This window comes from Pholcus phalangioides, unplaced genomic scaffold (assembly GCF_987345545.1).
Source record: "Pholcus phalangioides strain wild (caught in Gottingen) unplaced genomic scaffold, Ppha-v1.0 ptg000039l_1, whole genome shotgun sequence".
Taxonomy (NCBI): Eukaryota; Metazoa; Arthropoda; class Arachnida; order Araneae; family Pholcidae; genus Pholcus; species Pholcus phalangioides.
In genome coordinates, this window is record NW_028301625.1 from 29,686,387 (window position 1) to 29,705,866 (window position 19,480).

Below are 19,480 nucleotides of genomic sequence, written 5' to 3' on the forward strand. Positions count from 1 at the left end.
AGAAACATTCAATCAAACTAGTCATTCTATACGATTAAATAATCGACGTTTGGGTGTACCCAAAATTCCAAAACGAACATGGCTATACGCGTTTCGGAACTATATGAAGTTCCTTCATTAGTAGAAGAAACAAAGAAGAAAGAAAATATTGAAAAAATATGTTGTAGACAAGAGTCAAATTCAAAATGAACCGGCAACAAAAGAGTAGAGCAAGAGGACGGAAAAAAGAAAAATGGTGGAGCCAATCGCAACCGAGAACGTGATAGTGATGCTGATGGAGGAGAATAATTATTGTAGAAACTGTTGCCAGATTTTTGAGAAGGGTGGTGTGCTAGATAGACCGTTGACCAACTGGTTTGTGTTTTTGTTGATATGGAATGATTCGAAGAAGTCCAAGTCAGACAGTGAGGGACATTTTTGGATCATTTTGGCAGAAGAGAAATCAAATTTATGGTCAAAGGGCCAGCAGTGTTGGGCTATGTATGGATGAGCGGTTAAAGTCTTGGTTGCATACGTATCTTCTATGCTCATTTAAACGGTATTTTAGGGCACGTTTAGTTTGGCCTATATATGATAATCCTCATTGGCATGAAATGCTGTAGATGCCCCAATTGTTGAGTGTGTCAATGGGATCTTTTAGTTGAGAGAAACGAAGTTTATTGACAGGGGTAAAAACCACAGAGAAATTGTATTTTCGAAGGATTTCAGCGATGCTTTGGCTGGTTCAGGGGCGGTCTTAGGGCAGTGCGACTGGTGCAATTGCATCAAGCGCCAAATGAGAAGGGGTGCTGAAACGCGTTAAATAAACATTACTAGAAAAATTATCTTAAAATACGTATTTTTATAAAAAAAAAACTAAAATATACATGAAAAATGACCAAGATGAGAATTTTTTTTCAAAACAAAAGGTTTGAGAGTATATAATATTACGGTTATTTTTCGAAAAGAAAATTGATGGGCAGTGCACCTATATACGCACAGTACATAGCGATTTTGGTCAGATAAAAATACACACTCTCTCTCTAAAGCTCTTTTCGTTTACCCCTGCAGGAGATTTTGGGGGGAGGAGAAGCAATTTCTTTCTTTGTTGTTGTGCAGTAAAAAATAAAAATGATAGAGGAATCGCCCTCGCGGTCACCTAATTTTTCTACCAATGAAAGCAAAAGTGTTTTCCTGTATCGTGGGGAGTATTACAGGAATTGAAGGTGTCTTCTAATGTGGGAAATATTTTGAGCCAGAAGGCCTTTCATGGCTCTTTTTTCCCCGACTTGTATTATTTATTAAAAATGCGAAATCGAATCTCAATACAGTAAAGTATTTCCAAAAAAAAAAAAACATTTAAAAAACGAATGAATTAAAACCTATGATTAGCTGACCATTTTAAATGGGGATCCTGCACTTGGGTCACGTTCCTACCTGTCACACGAGGAGAAACAAAAATGTGCTCACATGAGAAAACCCATGCACTTTAGTGTCCCCGATCACTGGCCAGTCTCCCGACTCTCAGACTTTTCTATTAGTTCAACCAGGGGCAGATCAATGGCACTGGGTGTGCTCTAGAAGGGCGTCAAATCCGAAGTGAAAGGGCAAATAAATTTTGGAAAAATTATTTGTGCTCGCTGTAGAAGGGGTGGCAAGTCTGAGGTAGACAGGGTGGAAAAAAGTTGAGGGAAATGATTTCTGTTCCCCCTCTAGTAGGAGCGCCAAATCCGGCGTGAAAGGGTGAACGAAATTACAGAAAATTATTTCTACTCACTGTAGGAGGGTTGTTATATCCGAAGTGGAAATGCAAAAAAAAATTAGGAAAACTTTTTTGCGCCCTCTGTAGGAGGGGCGTTAAGTTCGGGGTAAAAGGGTGAAAAAATGGGAAAATTATTTCTGCCTGCTCTAGGAGAAGCGCCAAATCCAAAGTAAAAGGCCAAAAGAAATTTGACATATGGTTTGACATAAAATATCGCTGTTCCTTTGAACGCATCAAAATGAAGCGATTAAAACAAACATTTTTTTTTTAATTAGGGAGGTCAGGGGGCCCAAATATAGGTCCCACTCAGGTAGAGATTTTGTCTCGAGCCGACCCTGAGTGCAATGTGTATGTGAATGGGAAAATTTTAACAAACCATACATATACACAGCTGAACATCTTTTCGGAGTTTCATGGATCTTGCTCCAGATACCCGGTGAGTAACGGTAAAGGCTCCTATGAGGCTTCTAGACAGTGTCTCTGTCTAGGAGACCTTGGCAAGGTGTGGCCACAATGAGATTCTAAAAAGACATCTACATCTTTTTCAAGAAACTAATGAGGAACGTATGTCGGAAATTCAACTTAATTTTTTTTCCAACCGACTTTCAAAAAGGGCCAAAAAAACCTCAATATAAATTTGATCGAAATGAAAATCTGGTGATCCTAGGGAAATTTTCGAATTTATTTTTTTTTGTATTAGTTTTCTATGAGTGTTGTAAGAATTTTAATCATCATAAAAAAGTCATTTTGAAGGTTTCAATGTAAGTCATTTCCTCGACGTTAATCTTGAGTAAGAATTAAACAAAACCTATCAAATTTTGCTGCTTATAATCCACAAACTTCGCTAGTGTGAGGGAAAAAAAACACCATGTATAGTCCACAGCGGTATATAACCCACATGAGAAAATTTCATTTATCAATATGAAATCACTCTCAAGGAGGAGGGGGGTGTTGTGTAACACGGTTTTGTAGAGAAAATGTCAATTTTTGTACTGGCATCCACTCAATCTATAAATATTTAAAAAATATGTGTTTTTGTTAATAAATTTTTAACGTAATTACAATTAATGAAACCTCTCTCGAAAAAAATAAATAAAGCCATAGATAAGACGTAGCGGTTTACCCACACTAAAGCCACTTCAAAATAAAGACTCTTCTCATGCTACTTCGACTCACAATAATAAATTCATTTCCAACGTTTTGTTTTTATTTCAACGTAATTTTTTTAAACGTATAATCTACGGACTATACGCAACAGAATAAGTAGGTTAATTGGAACTTTCATGGAAATATGGAAATAAAGTAGTGTACCTCACATATTCAAAACAAGGAAGGGTGGGGGCAGCGGCAAATCCAGTTCGTATAAGAGAAATTTCGGATATGTATCTTCGTGTATTTGAAATTAGGTTTTTTGAAGCTGATGAAATATAGAATTAAATGTATGTTATGGTAAATGTGTGTGTGTGTGTGTGCGCACGCGTTGAATCGGTAAAGCATATTGGTAATACATAATCACCAATAGTCTCAGTCAGTTTGATAAATTTCGCAACATTACCAGCGCAATTATGCATAATTCCTTCTAGACCCTGTATGCACAAACGTGTGAGTTGCTTTTTTCACTTTAGATTTCATTTTTAACTTCAGGGATGTTCAGCCAAAACTTCAAGAATTGTGCATTATCATTGAAATTAAAGCTGAAGCTCCTGATGTTTAAAAAAAAAATCTACAGAGAGAAAAACAACCCCTTCCCAATACAGTCTTAACACATGGGCCTACCCGGGAGCCTCAAGAATAGAAGGGCCTCACGAAAATGAGATCTAGTTAAAATTTTCTAGAATTTACTAGGTAGGGCCTCAGATAAACCACTTGGCCCAGGAGGCCCATGATGCTCTTAAGACGGTCCTTTTCTTGGAGTGTCCTTGAAATGGTTATGCTCAGAAAAAGGAGGAGTTACAAGCGCCTCCCCCCCCCCTCATTCGGCTCGTTTCAACCGCCCAAATTGCCTCAAAATAGTTACGGACCAGCCCAAGTTGCAGGGCCTGGTGCTTTAGCTAGTGTTCGTCTGCCCCTTCCATTTCTTAGTACTGGGTCTGAAAGGGATAATTTCAAATGAAGTTCATAAATCTTATAAATATGAAATAAATCATATGGAAATATCACTTTTTAAATCATTTTTATTATCAGTTTAGCCTGTACGTGATGTGTGTACTATATACACCAATTTTACCATGAAATTCAATTAAAATAAGTATGAAGATAGATCCTTTGTGATGAATATCTTGCATTAAATGTGTGACATTTTGCTTTTTTAAGGTTTTTAAATCTCCTTATTAAATCAAACAAATTGGTTTTTATGCTTTTTTACAAGTTAAATAGCAGTAATCCCATTCTAGAAAAAGTTTTTCTGACTTCGTCACTTAATATCCAACCCAGTGGTGAGCGGGGGGATGGGGACGATCATCACACCAATAGTCTGATAATATGGTAGAATGAATCTATTCCGTATTTTACGGGAAAGTAATGACTAGCAAAAATTCACTGACACATCACTCTGGATTTTTGCCTGGGGGAGGGGGGGGGGGGAATGCGCCGACTACTGTTTTTGCACCGGGCACCACTAGACCTAAGACCGGCCCTGGGCTGATTTTTGGGAAGAAAGGCAAAATGATCAAGTTTTTGTGTGCAGGGTTTAGGCTTGGTTTTGGAAGTGTTTTTAATCAGTTTGCTGTGTAGATTATCAATGAGAGAGCTACGGTAGCCATGATGGACTGCTATTGCTCTAAGGATATTCAGTTCAGCATCGAGTAACATCGGCGAAGAGCAGATATTAACCATTTAAAGGCCGAAATATAAACAAAATCACTCATTGTTTTGAAATTTGGAATTTGAGGTCCTTTTGCATGCCTATGCATAGATCAACTTTGAAATTTGAAGAAAAAAATTTTTTTCTTTGTTTTTCACGATGTTCCATTTATGGAACATAAAAATGGAACATTGGCACTTGGGGAGAGGTGAAAGCGGAAACTTGTTTCGCCTATATTCTCACGATTTTTTATTTCTAGAGTACAGTTATCTCACGAAATTTTCTATTTTGGACTACAATTTCAAATTCGCAACACATACCGATTTTTTTAGCATAAAAATGAGTGAAGAAAATTCAAATTTTTTTATAATGTCCGTGATAAAAGAAGGAAAACATCTTTGATGGACCCGTTTGTCATATTGGTAGCATTTATATATAGTATTTTTTAGACACTGTCCTCGTCGCAGAAACAATATAATGGCCATCAGATGACCTGACATCTTTTTTCAGTTGACAATGTGAACCTGGATGAATAATTAACCCCTCCTTTTTTCGTAGAAGATTCATTGTCACTCCTCTTCGGAATTCCAAATGCAAAATAAGATCTGCTTCTCACAACTCTGAATGAATTATCCCAAAGTGCTATAATGGTTATATGTCATATCTTTTCAAATGAAATCCAGAGCTGAGGTTTTTGATCGGATTTTAGAAAGAATTTTTTTTATCCCAACCATTTTTTTTTTTCAGATTGCTTAAAACTGCCTTTTCTTGAAACCTTCACATGAGTGTTTTTTCTGCCCTAAATTTTTTTTTTAACGCATTATGGGAATTTCTAATACCTCATCATCGATGTTGCAAAATATATATCTAGCATTCTACATACATCAGTTGGAACTGTTGTCATAGATCATTTTCAACAATAACATCATCCGTGATGTTCCCATTTTTATTAGCAAGTAATTGGCATATATATATGTGAGTTATAAATATCCTACTGATTATGTATATATCTAAATGTTTCTAAATATCCTACAGCTTCTTCTAATGTGAGATATCTTCCGGACATGGTTACATACAGCTGAACATAAAAAGACTATGATTACAAATCACGGTTTGATTGGTCTGCGGTTCACAAAAACATTTATTTCCAAGAATGCAAGAATAAAAAGTACTCAACCAATATAAACAATTCAACCCCCCCCCCCATAAAGCACATTCCTGTTTCATATTACCCAGAATTCCCCCCATACACATGTCGAATGATGACACCACCCTGGGGTTCGAACAGGGAAATCGAAGCAGCATACTGCACATTAGATATCTCTAGAATCCAGCTCTCTTGAAAAACCAATGTTCCATAAATGGAACATGCATATTTGAACACACGTAGCTCTTCAATGTTTAACAGTACAAAGAAACTAATTGATTTACTTTGATTGATGTATTAAGTGGTAGAAACACACAAAATAATTTTCAATTTACTTCAAAATTGAAATTTTGGCAAATTTAAATCAAAATGGGGAAAAAATGCCCAAAAAATATAAAATTTCAAAATTCTGTCAGAAAAGATTAAATTAACATGAAGTTTCCGAATTTATTTCAAAAAATACTTTGAACTCTTCTCTATATACGATAAAAAACCGGAAATATTTAAAACAATTTTTATCTGATATTTTTGCAAATAAAAACTATGTTCCATTTATGGAACATTTGCCTTTAAACGGTTAATGGCTCGCTTCACGTATGTGTAGAACGAGGCATACTTTTGTGCCGGAGGATGCACAGAGAGGTTGTGAGGGGGTAGAGAAATAGCAAACGGTTTGCGAAATACAGTGGTAGAGAAAGTTTGTTCGTGGCGAGTGACCAATACGGCCAGGAATGCAATTTGGTTATTGTTTTCTTCCTCTATAGTGAATTGAATGCAAGGGTCGATGAAATTGAGAGTATTTAGAATATGGTCAATGTTAGCGTTACGGTCAAGAAGAACGAAGCAATCAGCTCAACATATCTGACATAAAAAGGAAAACGAATTTCACAGAAGAGTTTTGTTTCAAAATAATGCATGTAGATGTTACTAAGTACAGGACCGAGAGGGTTTCCCATGGCAAGGCCTTCAGTCATACGATAGAATTGTTTGTTGAAAGAGAACATATTTTGGTTGAGACAGACCCGAGTAAGGTCTAAAAGTTCAGATATTTCAAATTGGGAAAAATGGAATTCAGTAAGTCTGGTCTCCAGACCTCGAAGAGCACCTTCCTAATGAAGACAAACCTACACAGACGAATCTCGATGACTCTTCTCTCAGAAAGCGCCTATCAGAAGTTTTGGATATTGAAAATCCCATGGACTTTGCTGAAACTCCAGATCCTCAAACATATAAGTGCAATAGCTAATATTTGAAATTGATTTCTGTGATATGTTTAATTGTTTTTGTTATATTAAAATTTTCATTAATGTTAGCATGGTGTTTATACTAACAATTTTTGTGCAACTGTGTTATTGAATATTGAATAAATGTCTTAATCTCAACTTTGACTGCAGGTCAGTTCCTTTTGTTGTCAAGTGACTTGAATGATAAAAGCTGGGAATCTGGGAATGCATTCAATGCAAACTCATCTCCCCACTCCATGCATGTGCACAGTGGTAACAGCAACAGAGCAGTTGTGGACGAGATGATTGGAATACTGTCACAATATTTTTGAAGGAAGAGCCAGTTAAAAATTTAATGTGCTAGAGGTCGCAATGCATGATAGTCTCACCAAGGACTATTACCACTAAACCACACATGCATTTCTTGTCCATATTCCTCTATGGAATTTCTGATGAATGATGACATACAGTCGAATCCCATTATAACAAACTTCAAGAGACCGTATAAATCACTTCGTTATAAAGGAATTACCGGTTATTTAAAAATGTCCCTATGTAAACTTCTTTGAGGGATTAGAAAAGTGTTTGTTAGAATGAGATTTTCGCTCTAATAGTATTCGTTAAAACGGGATTCAACTGTATTAGAATGTATGTGTTGTGAACCGGGTGGGATGCAGTTTAGACCCCTTCAGAAAGTCACCAACTGTGGCACCTCGGAAACATTTACCTTCTGCTTCAACTGGATTATACTGCCTTCTCGGTCTGCTAGGACTAATCCTGCTTAGTGAAATAATATTGCCATGTTTCCGGTTGTGGTGAAAACAGAGTCGATAATTTTAGTCCAGGGGCCCACTTTAATGGCCGGAGGAGCAAAGCGACGTCCAAGCCCGAACTAAGTTCGGCCTACGGGTGTAGTAAAAGTAAAAAGAAAACAAACAAACAAAAAAAAACTAAACACAATATAACATGATAGGTCATGGTGGCCGCAAGCACGTAGTGATAATATTTTGATTGTAAAGAAAAAAAATAAGTAAGGGGGAAGAAGTTAATTTAAAAAAAAAAATTTAAAGTAAGTCCAAATGTAGTAAGAGAAAAAAAAATTACCACTTTTTTTCTTTCCATTTAAGGGAAAAAAGTTATAGGTGGGAAATTCATCCTAAAAAAAACTCAATATTTTTTATTGAAAACAGGTAGCAGTTTAATTAATTTTTTTTTTAAACTAATAATGAAGTATTATTGTTTAGGAGTTGACTAGACAAGGAGTTATAGAATTTAGGGATAAGATATGAAAAATGTTTCGTACCAATAGTTTTATAGATTCTAGGGGAGTTGATTCTTGCAGAAGAACGAAAGGTGTTCAAAGGTAAAGAATGTTGTTTATTGTCTTGGTGTAATTATTTCTGCCGACCTCTGTTAGAACCTCCATGTTGATTACGTCTTTCATAAGTGTCTCCAAAAACTCTTCTTTTTTTTTCCCTCGTCGAAACCTTAAAAACTCCACCTGTCACCTCAGACATCTCTGCTTCCAAACCTATATCCTTCCTGTACTCTCACATGCCTGTGAAATCTGGGACATATACCATACTATCCCTCATTACTCTCTCCAATATAGACAAACTAGAATCTATTCAAAATAAATCTGCCTGCTTCATTTTAAACTGCTGGTCATCCTCTACCTCTGTTACTGAACTCAAGCACCAACTCAATATCCAACCGCTTTCAACATGCAGACATCTGTCTCAATTAACCTTCCTTTTCTAAATCCTTTGCAGCCCTTTTCATATATTGACACTTCCAATATATGAACAGACGTGCCAACTTTTGAAATCCAGAAATCCTCCCGGGGGGGGGGGCCTCCCCCCGACACTCACATCACAGTCTAGATCAAAAAAAAATTCTGAAAATAAATTTTATTTTAATCAATTAAGAAAAAGTTACATCCTCCTCCCCCCCCCCCTCCAAGGCAGGTTCTGCACTGTCCCTGAGCAGAACATAATTTCATGTCAGTCTTTCCGTGCAGAATAGAGAAATCACATCTACATACTGTTCATAAAACGAGTTTCCTTTCGTGGATGCTATCAGTGATTCTATCATGGGTATATGAACTCCTAAAAGCTTTATATTTTAGCTTTATTATAGCTTAAAGTTTTATATTTTCTTTCTGAACACGTTTAATCGGAAGAAACAATTAAAAAAACAAATTACAAAGCTGCGGACGAAAAAACATGTTTACCGCACAGCTGTTAATGGATTACAATAACAATTATACAGGAATTTCGGCTTATTTTGCAAGTCCTCTTGCACACAACCCCAGTTCATTAACGCTGCCTCCTGAAGGGTCCTGACCCATAGTTTTTGAGAACTCATATATAAACCAAGTTGTTTTTTCAAAAACTTTTTCCTTTTGGGGGGGGGGGGGAAGAGCTGATACACGTCATTTTTTGAGGAGACAAAATGACAGAGCCCGAATTTTACCAACACCCGGGATGCAGTAGTTTTGGCCTGCAAAGTGGGTGGCTTTCTCTCTCTCTAATGTATTAAATCACGTTAGAGGGAACAAACATGATTTCTCCTCCCCCAAAGTGTAAAATTTGATAATTTTATAACAGTGTTTTCATTGCCATCTAAAATTTGATTTCCCAGCTAGTTTTCACTTTTGTTCTGGCATTGGGTTTCACCTACCCCATGAAAACAGAGTCATCATTACAGATCTTCAAGCCACCCGGGCCAAGCAATGCATTGATGTCCTTTACAAGTTAGAAAAAATCAATTTTAATTGCTATGCAAGGTCATCTAAGGTTTCTCACGCTCTAAGAGACCCAGGCAGTGCCCAGGTAAACTCATGCATTAAGGGTAATCCATCCGGAATAAAAGGAGTTTTCAAAATAAAGTATCAATCCACACAACATAAGTATACCCATTTGCAGAATGGTAGCCATCTCTTATATCTGGGGAGATTAAACATAATGTAAAACCATGCCTTCTTGCTCACGCAGTAGCTATTAATATGATAGAAAATGTATTATTACTGTCTCGTGAAGTGTCGGCACAATTAACGGGAGAAGGAAGATTTAGATTACTTTTATTGTAAATTTCATATCTCAGAAATATTTTTTTCTTTGAAATATATCTAATTTTAGTGGTCAGCGTTTGCATGGGTTCCAAATTTACCTGTGATTTTTCATAATTTTTTACCTTGAAAGGATAAACTCATATAAGATATAATTTTTTATATTATAATGATTTTTTATTTATAGTTAATGACTATAAATTTGTGATATGAAATTTTATCAGAAATCATCCATATAACTTCTTAAATCATAATATACAGGGTGCATAGGTAACAGGGTGTATGGCGTATTACTGGCAAACTTGATTCTAGAGGCATACTTCCAATTAGAAATTAGAAAAAGTATCCAAATAACATGTAGTACTCATATATGGCATTCATGTTGCAAGGGCATGTGTGTGTAGTTATTAAAATTAAAATGTTAACTTTTTATACGGACAGCCGTGCTCAAGAATCCAATTACAAAGTTATTCCATGTTCCTTCTGATGTTAACAAAAAAATTACATGTTTCTATTTGCAATACCCACTGAGATATTTGAATTTGAGAAACAGGAAAGTTGGGGGGGGGGAAACAGTGTTAAAAACAGATAAACAGTTTTACCCACACTTAACGCTGTTTTCTGAATTTTTCTGTTTTTGGAATTTGAATATCTCAGTGAATATTGCACTTTGAAACATGGAAATATTTTTGTCTGCATCAGGAGAGACAGGGAAACAACTTAGTAATTGGATTTTTGAGTACAAAGTGCTCGTATAAAAAGTTGGCATTTTAATTTTAATAACTATACAACCCCTTGCAACATGAATACAATATCCACATACTATACATTATTTGGATACTTTTTCTAATCGGAAGTATGCCTCTAGGATCAATGGTTCACCAGTATAATACTACACGCCCTGTTGCCTATGTACCCTGTATACGAAGTGGAACGTTAAGAGACTGAAATAATACTCTATTATACACCAATTTCTGTTCTATAAAGGTACAAATCAAAGCACTAATCATTGAACAGACTGTATTTTGATTGTTTCAGACTGGTTTCTGTCTTGTACAGTGTCCCTCTTAGATAGGTTTCACTGTGTGTGTATCACTGTCTGTAATCTTATATGTAAATACAAAGTAAAATCTTTCTAATCAAAACTAATTGAACATGTTCGGAGTAGCGAAAAATTAGGATAGCCAAAGATGGTCTGTCAAACATGATTTTTTTTAAACATAAATACAAATGGGTAACATAACATAATTTATTTGTCCCCAGTCAATTATGACGTAACTATACAAATTAGAGGTTAACATTAAATTAAAATTAAAGAAATTGAAGTTGAACATAGAACTGCAAGTTAGAAGAGATCCACCCATATAAATCTGATAAACCTATTTAACACACAACAGAGTCAATACAGCCTGGAACCCTTAATTCATGAGGGCACCTACAATAACTTTTCACTGCAATCAATTTCAGCGCACTTTTTTTTAACTGCCCATACTAACATGGTATTGGGAACTAACAGGGTTCATATAATAAGGGGAGGAAGTCTTGCATATGCACATGATTCAAACAACATATTCCTCTTCAGAGCCCTCTGATGAGGGAACCACACCAGGGTGCTGATTTGCTTACTGGTTTCCTTTCCAGTTATGAAAAGTGTTTTCAAGGTATATATAGACGTGCGAACTTTTGGAATCCAGTAATCCGGAGATTCCCCTCCCTTCCCAGTACTCATAGACTCAATCGGGAAAAAAAAATCACAAATTTAAAAAAAAACAAAAAAAATTTTTTTAATCAATTAAGACAAAGTTCCATTATCTCCCCCCCCCCCCCCCAAGGAAGGTTCTGCATTACCCCTGAGCAGAAAATAATTCTGTGTCAGTCTTTCCATGCAGAATAGAGAAATCACATCAATATATTGTTCATAAAACATAAGTGTTTCGTTTGGTGGATGCCATCAGTGACTGATAATCTTGGATATATGAACTCTTAAAAGCTTTATATTTAGCTTTATATATGTATAGCTAAAAGTTTTATATTTTCTTTATGAAGACATAATTGGGGGAAACAGTTTAAAAAACTTCAAAATACAAAGCTGCTGACGAAAAAACTTGTGTTTACCGCATGGCTGTTAATGGAATACAATAACAATTATACAAGAATTTCGGCAATCAATGTCATGCCTCTGATAAATGACTGCCGATAAACACTACGTAAACAAAGTCACGTCTTTGCCAGTTGCTTAAATGCAGTCACCAACTTTTTTTTACGGCTGCTTGATGGAAATGACCACAGCTGTCCTCTATGGGAGTTTTCCCTAATGACGATGGCAGTCATTGATGTCACGACAACATGAAAGCTCGTGTAAAATCTTATTTTCTACCAAAATCCAGAGAAATTAAACAATCCGGAAAGCAGGGGGAAGGATGAAAAATCCGGAGTCTCCTCCCTAAATCCTGAGAGTTGGCAGGTCTGTATATATCAAAGACGGTTTAGAGCACAAAAGAGTCTGTATAGGGAAATTTCAATCATCTCACATATTTTATCTGTCACTTTACGCTGTAAAAATAATATTCATGTTCCTATTTTTCTCAATGAAAAAAAGTGAATTCAGATACATTCAGAAGTTTAACCATTAGCTGTAGAAGTGTAGCATGAAACATGTACATTTCTTTTTCAATACAATCTGGTCTCATGAAAACATTTTTCATCAAAAAATATAATATATAAAATAAAAATACACTAAAATAACATGGAAGCTTGACATTTTAAACTCACTTCTGAATGCTTTCCCAGCTAGAAACTGTAAATTATCTTTACTCAGTTCTCGCCCAGTAGTAGCTTTAAACTTGGTGCTCAGAACATCTGCCATTTCAGTCCAATTCACTTTCTCGGGAACTTGGAACGGCACACGGCCCTGGTGAGAGCCAGGCAAACTATATACCTATGAAGTGATTTTTCGGGGGAGGGAAGGGTTAGTGCTCTAGGGAAGGTTAGTAGTGCTGAGTAGCAAGCGTGGAAACTATACTATCATGCAAAAAGCATTTTTAAAAAATGGCAGCAGAACTATAGATAGAAAGGAAAGGTGAAGCTGATGAAGCTGCTACAGCTGCGCTACTAAAATTAAGCTACCAAAACTCAAACAATGAATCCCATCAAACGTCTTTCTTTTTTAAAAATTTAGCACAATCAAGAATATTCATTTTTTTCCATAAATCACCAAACTAGCCCTATTTCTTCAGAGTAGATAAGAAATTTGTTAAGATCAAATATTCATTCCCATAAAAGTGATTCAGGATAGTGTGAAAGTTCTCACAATGACTAAACACCAAAGTAAAATAAATTTCATAGGCAAGAGAGAAAGACACAACATATATACATTTTTCCATTATCTTTAGTTAACCAGCCTATGTGTACACATTAATCAGTTTCAAAAAAACTTCCATCATTTAAAAAATATTTAGATAACTTCATGTGATTCTATATCTAACCTTCCCCACCCCCCTAAAAAAAACTGAACAAAAAAAAATTTAGTTCGAAGGGTAGATAGAAAATTCAACTTTACTGAGAAAAAGGATTTTCTGGATGTTATGCTGAAACAAATCTTTGCAAAGAAAAGTGATTTGTCTCTTCCAGGAATCAAACCTGGGTCCCCTTGCACACTGGGCAAGTGGACCTGGTTCTGGTGTATTTATTGGCTAATTAGCGACCCAAGTTGCTAACCAATATACCAGAGACACACTTTTTATTTCCTTATAACATGCATTATTAGCATGGAGCACCAGAGGCATAGCCAGGTTTTGGTCAGTGAAATTTAAAAAGGCACCACTTTTTTGTTCCAACTTTAGGCAAAAACTTATGAATTAGTAAACAGAACTTGAGATTTTTCAATTTAAAAAATCAAATTAAATTTATTCTGCTTTCAGTTGATATTATTTTCCAAATTAAATTAATTACTTTTCAATTGATTAATTCATTTAAATTTTTAATTAACTTAAAAAAATGTAAATTCCATTTTATGTTTGTATACAAATGCAAACACCAAAACCAACTGGGAACTGCCTAAAAGGTGGTTGCAGACATGCCATCATTGGCTTAAATTTTAACTGAAAGTTCATTAAATACAGCACCTCATTGGAACTGGAACCTAGAAGGCTCAGGCCACATGAGCCCCCCCCCCCTCCCCACCTCAAGAAGCAACTTTCAAGGTTGCCGAGTCCCTTAGTAATTAATGAATATTCAATACAATCGCAACCTGTATACGTCTTTGTGTACAGTATATACAGACGTCTAGCAACCCTAGACCCCATCTCCATTTTCTTTGTATTAGAGCTCCTACGGCACCTACGAAGAAGCATTCTTTCCGACGCAAGTTCTGCGAGCTCGACAATGCACTTTGCAAATGAAGCCGGGTTCGCCACACTGAGAATCACTCAATAACTTGTTTTTAACCCACAGCGTGGGCAGTTTTGACAGAAAACCAGTTTTTGCACATTTGGGCTCAAATACAGTGGAGAGTTTAGATGCACCTTTACAGATTGCCTTCCGCGCACAGAAAAAACTGATGAGCACTAAGTTTGTCTTCTCTCGAACTCTATCACATGCATGTTCATTATGGTAAAGATCGATGCAATTTTAATAAAATGATAAGCAAAACACTGCAAGAAACTCAAAAAAACCCAATCTTTTTAAAACCAATTTCCATAGTATTGAGACTCTCCCGTAGCTCAGAAGTTTATTGCAACCATCCTTAGAAACTACAGAGTTGGCAACTCTGTGCTTAGAAAAAAATTAGATTAAAAATGATTAAATTAAAAAATGATAGGAGAATAAAATATAATGGAAACTATATATTCTCTCTCTCAAAAATTAATCCAAGATATGGAAGTACAAAAAATCTTCATGCTTCCATTTAATCGCTTTCATCATGTTACACTCTTAGTGTAAGCACATATCACATATACACTACTACCACTCAATCCTACATGTACTTCCAAGACATTTCTCTTATGGAATTTCTAACAAATTGGTGCAGACCGGAAAGTTCATTTTTATATTATGTGTGATCATAACGTAGCTATGATGTCTTAGCGGGCACTTTTTATTTTTCCAAAATAGTGTATGTCCCCAAAACAGAATGTGCCAAAATCTGCGACGTACGTCTCAGAACAATTAGCGCTACTGCAGAAAATTTGGAAGAGTTTTAAGAAAAAGTGCAAAAAAACATTATTACATGTATGTGGATTTTTACCGCAGAACTCGAGTTTCACGGTTTACTGTTGCCCGAAGGCTTTATGACAGAAGACCCGTTGTTTGCATCCTGCTAACTGCAGCACACAAGAGCACGTTTAGCATGGTGCAAACAACATCAGCCTTGGACCAGACTTCAGTAGAGCACCGGGCTCTTCATAGATGAGTCAAGATTCAGCCTGGACACTGATTCTCTATGTACACTTATCTGGAGAGAACATGGTACCCAATACCATCCCTCCCACATCAGGAAAATGGACAACTATGGTGGTGGAGGTGTCATGGTCTGGGCAGGCATGTTGGGGGGCCACACACCCCTCCATGTGTTTGGCAGAGGGTCTGTGACTGCTAGGAGATATCTTAGAGCCCTATGTTTGACTTTTCAGCGGCAAAGTTGGCCCTTGGTTCATGGACGACAACGCTCGTCCACATTGGGCTCACCTGGTCAACGATTATCTGGAAAGTGAGGATATTCAGCGTATGGATTGGCCAGCCAGATCTCCCGACCCCAAATCCTATAGAACATGTCTGGGATGCTCATGGAAGAGCAATTGCATCTCGCCATCCCACTCAGAGAGCCATCCCGGAACTGAAAACTGTTGCTTCAGGAGTGGGACCGATTGCCACAGGGACTCCTCAACTACCTCGTGTCCAGTATGCCGTTGCTCTGCGCGACCTGTCTGACTGAGAGGGGACCATACCCCATATTAGACTCATTTTCGGTTTGATCTTGCAACATGGATTTTGGACATTCCTGCAATGATGAGCTTTACTGACAATCATGTGTGCGTACTACAACTTTTGTATGGTACATCTTTTTCTCTGTTATATATAACTGTATTTGTACCAAATTTCATTAAAATCTGTCCACTAGTTTTTCAAAAATTCAACATATTACGTTAATTCTCTTAATTTTACACATGAGTGTACATTAGACCAGGGGTTCTCAAACTGAGCAGTGGCATCCTGGTGCGCTTCCTTCGTCAGAGGCACCATGGAGAGGTGACCTCCCCAAAAGCAGAATGTGCCGAAATCTGCAACGTACGTCGCAGAACAATTACCGCTACTGCAGAACAATTTGGAAGAATTTCAAGAAAAACTGCAAAAAACACTATTACATGCATGGGGATTTTTACCGCAGAACATTTCTAGTCAGCCGAGGGCTCGTCGCAGAACAGTGCTAAACATTCTGCTTTGGGGGGTGACCCTGACAAAGGTTTTAAAAAATATATTTTTTGGTAAACAGCTCTAGGGAGCCGGCAGAACTCGCGGATAAGTATTGAATAGGGAAAGGGGGCACCTCAGGTGGAAAAGGTTTGAACCCCCTATTCTGGGCAGCTACGGATAAACGATGCCGAAGTCAGCGGCACGAGTACCAGAAGTTATTGTATTAATTGGAAGGGATATGTGAGCCATGAGTTTACAAACACACCAGTCAACTTTTTCCAGGGAATAATTTCTCCAATTTAGCACACTAATGTATATGCATAATTAGACAGTGATTCAAGGGAAAGAGAAACTACACCATAAAAAAAGACAATGATTCTGAGTAAGTCACATTTCAACACAAAATTATGCACTATCAATGTACAATATATATATATTATCCTACAAATATAGATGACTGTTATTTCCTCTCTAATTCTCAGCATTTCAGAACTCTATTGATCCATATTATAGGCTTTCTATTTCACCCATATTTAAGAAAAACTCTGCCAGAACCCTTTGTGTGCTTTATCTTAGGTTTTTTAGGGCTCAAAGGCTCAGAGCAGTTTTCCACCTTTTCCTAGTCTTTGACACCTGCAGATAACGTGGCATTTCTAGGCACTCTAAATCTAGCCCAGCCTCCTATACATAAGGCGGTATTTTTCTAGGAGCTCAAGCTCTACCTAAGAAATCCAAAGAAAAGGCAATAGTTCTTCGAGCTTGAATCCTGGCCATCACTTCATAGGTTCAGTGGTCGCTCCACAGTAGGTTCCTGTGCCTAATTTCTTCAGAATGTGCCTTAATCAAAGCTCTTGATGACCCTTTAGAACACAGTGAGCATTTCATGAACCCCATATCCTCAGAACTGAGGCATCTATGAAAGGTATTTCTAGGAGCTGTACAGAGAACAACCAATGGGGGTGTGAGATTCTGTCCTTTAATAAAGGTGGGAAAAGAGGCTGATCTGAGCATGCTTTCAGATGAAGAGCTTGAGAGCAATTTTCAAAAATTGTAATGTGAAAACCTCAGCCTACTTTTTTTTCTCCTCTTAAATGACTAGTACAAACCCAAATGTGAAACTGCAAGAGGCGCATATATAACTCATCATTTTAGTCAATGAAGGGGTAGAAAATAAAAAATTTATCTACAAAGTTTTTTTAAAGATCAAAAGATATTTAGGAGAATAGGTGCCCATGTAGGTAAAATTTTGATTGGCCACCACTGTGGAGCACTGAGTCGAGAAATTACAGTCTCCCTTAACTACAGCAAAGCATAATAAAACTCTTCATAAAGAAAAGTCCATATAATGTCAATAGACAATTTATTGCACACATACTAGTTAATAGTATGCTGTAACAAACAATAGTTTGGGTACCAATAGCTATTTGATACCTAGATATCCTTACAGCAATCAAATGTCATAGTGTGAGAGAACATTTGTTTTCCCCAGGATGTAATAACTGCTTGTCATAAATCTCTCACCAGACAAAGCTGTTGCTAAAGCACATGAAAATGAATTTTCTATTCATTTTCATGTGCTTGAGCAACAAACTTATTCTACACATTCTCAGTAGGAATAAAATATGTGTGTCCTGGAAGATACTACAAGTCTTTAAAACTCACTGGCTTGTTCTTGTTACCAAACTCAAGTCAATTATGAGCGATGGGGAGGGGTGAAGATTGTTTTAAATGTATGATCAATTTGTGTTTTCTGATCACCTACAAACAATTTTATTTTTTAGCATTTCAATAATCCGATGAGAATTTACGAAAAGTGTTCAATGGTAGAGGCAAAAATTGGATTTTTACCATCTCATCATTTTTTATTCTAATATGCTCTTGCATGACAGGATCGAAAGTGGCGATCATCTCTATTAATCCTAAAAAATTGCTATTTTTAGGTGTAAAATTGTTTGATTTGAACCCCTAAATGCAATGTTATGCTCGGCTAGGTACTTCAAGGAGTACATAATGCATTTCAATACCTTTCACCAGTGTTCTTTTTCTTTTTATTAAACACTGTTGCTTCTTGTCTATGGACAATCGACTGTTTATTCTGAGCTCACACTCGGTCCAGGCTTTGACACTCTCAGCATGTGCAGGTGATTGCTCATAGCTTTGCAGCCTACTGCTAAGATGACACCAATCATTATAACAATCAGCTGGCAATCTTCTTCCGCATTGGTTACCAAATAGTTTGCAACAAGAACAAAAAGCCAAGTCTTTGCTCTTGCTATAAATTAACCACTGCTTTAACATTCCTTCCCCCCCCCCCTCCCAGGTAGGATGCGGCTATACTACTGTGTACAGAAATGTCTGCCGTCCTGGCTTGAAGGAAACTCAAAATTGAGTAGGCTCTTTTTTTATCATGTTTGCCATGATTATGTTTTCTAAATGTGATATGCTTTCTAAATGATTTAAATTATCTGGACACTGTCCAGGATCTACAATAGAAGTCAATAAATCTTTTACCGGGCACTCGGAAAGATATTCAGATTCCTTAAAAGCAATAGAAATATAAAATGAAGAAATAACATTGACGTCAGAGGATTCTACACCCAAAGAAATATACATACTATCAGTCATATTGTTGGTTGCTGAAATTCCGGGCTGAGGCACCTTTTCTTGTGAAATATCATCCACTTCTCTTTTCTCTTTACCAGAAGGCTGAATTGCAGGCCGCAAAAAATTTTCAAATGCACCACATTGTGTGTTAAGATGTTTTCGCTTTTCTTTTTTTTTTTTTTAGCCTTTTCACTACCAGATTCATATTTCCAAAATTTATCACGCTCACTTGATGTCATTATTGCTACGAAAATAGCCTCAAGTTGAAAACTTGAATCTTACGACATCACTCACACAGAACAAGAAACTTAAAATCGCACAGAAACTCTACAAGTATGTTAGATTGAAATGATGTACTGTATAAGCATGCAAAATACAGCGCATCTCGAAAACAGTCAGTACAATGTTGCGTTTTGCAAAAGATGTCAATTGGAACAATAAAAAAACTGTCATTTAACCCTGATGTCAACACCGTATAGAG

The 19,480-nt window shown here is 36.7% G+C and overlaps 1 protein-coding gene and 1 pseudogene across 2 annotated transcripts in view; both read right to left on the reverse strand.

Moving 5' to 3' along the window:
* Stat92E (Signal transducer and transcription activator Stat92E) overlaps window positions 1–19,480 on the reverse strand; it is a 193,724-nt gene that overhangs the window by 60,996 nt on the left and 113,248 nt on the right. The window contains exon 16 of one of the 2 annotated variants that reach the window (XM_089253448.1): window positions 12,757–12,895. In XM_089253448.1, coding sequence (XP_089109574.1) covers window positions 12,757–12,895 — 139 coding nt within the window. Of the gene's footprint in view, window positions 1–12,756; window positions 12,923–19,480 lie in introns of both variants that reach the window. The other variant, XM_089253447.1, reaches the window with a different exon arrangement.
* LOC149065807 (uncharacterized) lies at window positions 198–6,665 on the reverse strand (annotated as a pseudogene).